The sequence below is a fragment of the Dermacentor variabilis genome, chromosome 5, assembly GCF_050947875.1.
Source record: "Dermacentor variabilis isolate Ectoservices chromosome 5, ASM5094787v1, whole genome shotgun sequence".
Lineage (NCBI taxonomy): Eukaryota > Metazoa > Arthropoda > Arachnida > Ixodida > Ixodidae > Dermacentor > Dermacentor variabilis.
Window position 1 is genome coordinate 74,190,050 of NC_134572.1, and position 5,882 is coordinate 74,195,931.

The following is a 5,882-nucleotide window of genomic DNA, read 5'->3' on the forward strand; positions in this document are numbered from 1 at the left end:
TGCTTACGCGCTTTTCACATGCGTTGGACCAGTATTTTTGAGTGATCACTTTCAGAGATAGTTTCAGTTTCATGAGACTTCGCACTAGATGAGTCGAAGTATATGGATGACAGCACTCTTGCCACCGCTCAAAGGTAGCAAGCTTGGCTAGTTGAAAAAAAAAAAAAAAACACTGTCAGTCTAGTATAAGGACAAATCTGGTGATGGGAGCAGCCGCTGCAAAAATGTTGAGTGAGAGAAAGTGCAAGGAGATGGCAATGAAGGGACAAAGATGGGCGTCGCTTGAGCAATGCAAAGAAGGGGAAGAGGAAATGAATGATGTGAGGGCAGCGAACGTGAGGGAAGATAAAAGACAAGGAGCGAGCCCAGAATGCGAAGGGCACTGTCCCTCACACAGATAGTCATATGACAACTCGCACGAAATTGAGTTTTTTAATGCATTGTCTATACGGGTAATTTGCTGGGACGGCACTAATCTGTCATCAAACCCAGGACATCACAAAATCGGGAAACCCATAACCAGAAACCTTACAAAAACTTCCTAGTTGTTACAAGAACCTGCATGGATGTTGTATACCTGTATCTTCTACCCTAACAGACCACAAACAGTAACAATAAAAAATTCTAGTGCAAGCGTATGCCTTTCATGTAACATGGCTGTTATCGCAAAGCTAATTTAGCAAAGCTAAGTTCTATGTTGATATTTAAGCAATAGCTTCACAGTAAGAGTGGCCCAGAAAGGCATCAATCGGTGAGTCGAAGGTAATAGGGCTCAAAAGCAATTTTAAAGGAAATAAGTGTACATGTTCAGCTTGCAAACAATGTGATCTATAATACAGTGAACTAGAAAGTCACATTAACTACTGTAATACACAGAGCAGGAGCCCCAACTAGTATAAACACCTCCATTTCCTTATTACAGGAAAGTGCTGCTGCAATTGATTTATTTAGATCACTAGCAAACAAGCACTGCGCTTCAGCTGTCCGGACACTGCTTTACCGGTCATGCGCGCCTGCAGCAGCAAGGAATTGTCCAAAATTATGACTGGCTGCTTTTATTCAGTTATGTGCTACAACTCTTTTGTGTTTGAACCGGGAAAATATTGTTACATTCCTGTTTTTGCCAGGCATGAAACTGCCAAAATAAAGAGCTGTTATCACCAACCACTGTTTGGCAGCACCATCATAACGGCCTAAAGAGGTTCGGGTTCCCTCCTCTATTTCTTGCCTATCATATGGCAGCAGTATTTGGAAAAAAATAAAGGTTTTGTCAGTTTGGAAAAAGAAAGGAAGGTTATAACGTGCCACCACTGTCAACAACAGAAAATCCTTCCACACATGGCTTCAAGCTACAGATAAGGTTACCACAGCAACAAGGTAGTCATAGCGGCAGGTCACAGCAATGAATCATAAAAACAAGTTTAGTAGTGTGGTTTGCTGGGCCAGTTGGTGTATGGTGAGCATATAGGGGTTCCAGCAAGTATTGATGTGAGCACAAGTAAGAGGAATGGACAGGGCAACGCTGCTCTTACAATGTTCATAAACAAACAAGTAATTGCCAAAGACAAACAACGAAAAGGCTGCTGTTGTTACTAGCAAAAGCGAGCTTGCTTTCATGTCTCTTTAAAGGCTTGGAGACAAGTCTGTTTTCACACTGCACCAAGCGACAACAGATGCTAATGATGCTGCAGAAGTAATACACCGATTCCTGTACACCAGATGACACCACAGGATTTTATATTGGCCATGTGTTGGCAATACGAAGCACTCTAATACTACGCCCACCCACAATATGCGTGCAGTGGTCCACTGCTGTTTTTATTGTGCTGTTTAGATGGCTCCAATGCTATGTTAAAATTGTGAAAGAACAAAAACTTGTTGCGGAGGCTTTTCATAAGGGCCTATTGGTAAATGGCGTGCCCTGCTTTGTGGTGCACTACAGGACTACATATGTGAAATTTTAGCTATTAATTTTTTTGTGTATTCATAATCGGGGTAGAAACAGTCTATGAAGATATCTGCGACAGCTGCAACACGGATACAAATGATCAGCTCCAGCAATAGACAATAGAAGTTTGTGAAAGTTTCACTGCACAAGCTGCATAAAAAAGATTATTGGGTATTATATTCTAAAACCATGATCTGATTACGAGACATGTCATAGTGGGGGACTCCGGAATAATTTGGACCACTTGAGGTTCTTTAACGTGCACCTAAATCTAAGCACATAGGTGTTCTTGCATTGGCCAGGATTTATGTGGAACTGTGCTATAATTATATAAAAACATCAAAGGTTAAGTGTGACTTGACACAACACATGTCGTAGCAAAGTTCATGTGTTTTACATTTACAGATTTATACAATGCATACTCTGTAAATGCAATGCATACTCTCTTGAGCGACCAGTGCTCAAGCTCAAACCATGCAAAGATTAGGCACGTAGGTCCTGTTGCAGACTACTGAGTGTTTGTCACAGAATGTTTATCACACTCACACTTCATCTAATGGGTAGTGCTCAGAAATGGTGTCCAAAATGGGCTGAAAGCAGGCTCGCCGTTCCTCGGCACCTTCGGAACTCCATTCCCGAACAAACTGCTTCAGGACGCCCTGGACTTTGTCCATGTCTAACGTTGTGGCCTGAATCTGCAGAGCACAGAAAAAGCACATAAAGGTAAGTCAAACACATCAGTTAAAGTTTATCTGTAACACTGGCACCTGGTACCATTTATATGCATTGTAGTTTGCAGTAAATACACAGGATGTGTACGCAAAGAAAGAAAGAAAAAAAAACAAAAGAAACAATAGAGTATTAACACTGCTCAGCTCTGCAGCCTACACTTATGACAAGAAATTTGGGAGTATCTGCACAACTTTCAGCAAGTCACGAATAGTGAAGCTCTTCCAATTCTAGTTTAGAGAGGCCCTGAAACACCCTTCCTTAAAGCAGCAACATGCCAAAATGAGTGAAACGCCTTTGAGGAAATGTATATTACCAAGGAAATGTTTTTAAAGTATTTAATATGAACGGTATTATCAAGAGCACAACGTTTACTTTGTCCATTCTCCCTCAATTGATCGGTCCCTCCCAGCTGGGGCAGCACCGACTGCAATGCCCTGCCAATTACTCATTTTTATTTATTTTTTTATTTATTTTTGCAGTGCACTTATGGTAGCCCTTTGAGGCTGGCATATGACATAAGTGTGCATTGCCCAAGAACAACAAAGGATAGGTCACAGGGCAGGTGGAACATGTTGACAAGTGGAAAATGGTAATCAAAGGGGTTATATTTGGTGGCCGTTCATAGTTTTGTTCTCGCGCTGTGTTAAAAAAAAAGATGAAAAAGACGGAAAATACGGACAAATGAATGGTGCACAGACATACAACTAGTTTATTTTGTAAGAGTCCACGTATATGTCACGTGATCTAGTTTAGTAGAAAAGGAGCTTTTAAAGCTAGGATTTAAGCGATGCTATGATGCTTTCTTCACTGCCCTAGATAGTCGAAAAACCTTTGTGGTCCGTTTGCTATTTAACAATGGTTTTGGTTCATTCAATTTTTAATTGCTAGTTTTAACACTAAAGTAGCAGTGGCAGTATTGGACAAAAGTGCCGAAGGAGGCATAAGCAATTCACACGGCTTTAGAAACACCATCCATTGTTGAGACGTTCATTGACAAAAATTTGCCTCTTTTCACTCCAATACCGAAACACAAATATGCAAGCAAATAAAATACATATGATAAAAAGACTAGAATTACATAATTCTTTGTGATAAATCCCATGCCTTCAGAGAAATTTGTTTTGCTGGCAAAGAGATGAAAGTTTGGTTAATGCATTAATACATTCGTGTGACAACATGATAAGCCACAACACTCTCTCATATGACCCACTGCTCATGTTCAAGCAAGACATTAGTAAACTGTGGTGGTCTGCCTTTATTGTGTCACCGCTTATTGGCATTTTTCTTACCAAGAAACAAGGTTTATAATCACATGCAGACACAATATGAAAAGGCTACTTTAACACATTCTTTAACAATTACATATTGTTGAAATTGCAAGCACAACTTGCTTACACTTACAGTCGGGAAAGGTGTAAATTTTGGGTTGGTTTCTTTTGGCAAGATGTTCATTCAAGAATGTCAGTGTCAGGTGTCATGTGCTTCATCCCCTGGACAGTCTCATGCAGTGTGCTGCTTTGCTCAGACATTAAAGACAAGAAAGGACAACACTCATCCTGCCTTCTTCCTTTCTCGTCCATGTCTTTAGCACTGTTTCCTTTGATGGATTTGTGATAAGAAAATCAAGCGCCACTCAACCAACCTGGTTTGTCGGTTTCACATCGTCAGAGTGGTCTGCGTTCTCAAACATGTGGGCTATGTTTTCAACCACCAGCTTGAGAACCTCGTGATTGTGGTCAATGGCCATCCGGACTCTGTCCAGGTGCTGCCGGTAGCTCTTGAGCATGAGCTGGTGGGAGGGCGGGAGACTTGACACATATTTGACCACTTTACACAACCGTCGAAGCGAGTAACTCCTGCAAACAAATTTTAACAACTATTCGGTTTGCACATCAAGTGGAACTGGGCACTTATTTAAGTGGGTAAAAATAGTAAATACTTCAACTTGTGTGTTTTGATTTATGGTGAATAAACAAAAACGAGGAAATGACAATTCTCATACAGCACTTTACCACATACAGCACTTTACCAACAACGTGCAAAAATGGTCCCTAGAAGTCACTGAATTCTCAGGGCGAATTTCATTTCAGTTTAGATCATTTGCAGTAGACCATACTCGCTTGCAAAGGCCTGAATAGGTGTTTAAGTGAATGGGATTGGGCGTGTTCTGTAGCCTTTACGCCACCAAAGTTGAAATTCAGTGCGCTTCAACAAACAGGCGAAACAGATGTTAACTGTCGCATTGACTTAAAAGTGCTATCAAATAATGCAACACACCCTGCACAATCTGAAAATGCTTTTTTTGGACAGCCTGAAGTTATAAGCTGAAATAATCTATTTTTCAAGCGCGACAAACATAGTGCGAAACCGGCTAAACTGACAGCTCCCAAACCCGTAAAAGGCTACAAAATGCAGCGTCTATGCTTGAACTGACAGTCAACAGAAACATGCTGCAGATATCGCGGTGGTGGTGATCCCGGTCTCTAGTACACTAAGTTATCCACAAAACAGAGATTGTTGAACCATGCAGTATACAGGGGTGTCGAAGACGACTCAGCGCCCGTTTAAGCCATCAATTCGTGGTCATTATCTAATAACCTTCAATAAGGAACGCTCGATTTTACAATCCAATCAGAATGTGGCACGAGTGTCATGTCTCTTTATTTCATAAGACATCTCCGCAGACACCCTACAAATAGAGGTAAATAAGCTCTTCTTAAGCATTACCTATACGATCTAAAAGCGTTCACAATTCTTTGAAAGTGCTTTCGTTCTTCTGGATCGTCCACAATACTCGCATTACCACTACTGCTGTCATCGGCCATCCTTGGTCGACACTGTGTTGTCACTGTGGCCAGCTGAAAAACATACTCGCGACAAAAGAACCAATAAAATGAGAGATCTAACTTTTCTAAATCGTTAACCCGTTAACTTTGAAGGCAATTAAAGCAAAAAAAGAACGCTGACACAAAGTGAATGCTTTGTAGTACATCACAGAAAAGAACTTTGTTTAACATTGAAATCATTCAGGTTGCGGCCTTCTGAATTAGTAAATGACCAAAAAAGCACTAAAATACAACAGTATCGTTGTATGAAAATAAATACGGGTTATTAATTGGTTAGAAGGACGAAAGCAAGGCTTTGCTTTTTCGTACGACACTATTGGATCCCTTTCTCACTGCGCGCATGAAAATGGAGAAAG

The 5,882-nt window shown here is 40.8% G+C and overlaps 1 protein-coding gene across 1 annotated transcript in view; it reads right to left on the bottom strand.

The window, feature by feature from the left end:
- LOC142582795 (carnosine N-methyltransferase) overlaps window positions 1-5,582 on the bottom strand; it is an 18,135-nt gene extending 12,553 nt beyond the window's left edge. Inside the window, exons 1-3 of the mRNA XM_075692839.1 lie at window positions 5,408-5,582; window positions 4,323-4,536; window positions 2,495-2,643 (exon numbers count right to left, since the gene is read on the bottom strand). Of these exons, the coding sequence (XP_075548954.1) occupies window positions 2,495-2,643; window positions 4,323-4,536; window positions 5,408-5,505 (461 nt within the window). The 5' untranslated portion in view covers window positions 5,506-5,582. The remainder of the gene's footprint in view (window positions 1-2,494; window positions 2,644-4,322; window positions 4,537-5,407) is intronic.
- Between the last annotated feature and the right edge of the window lie 300 nt (window positions 5,583-5,882).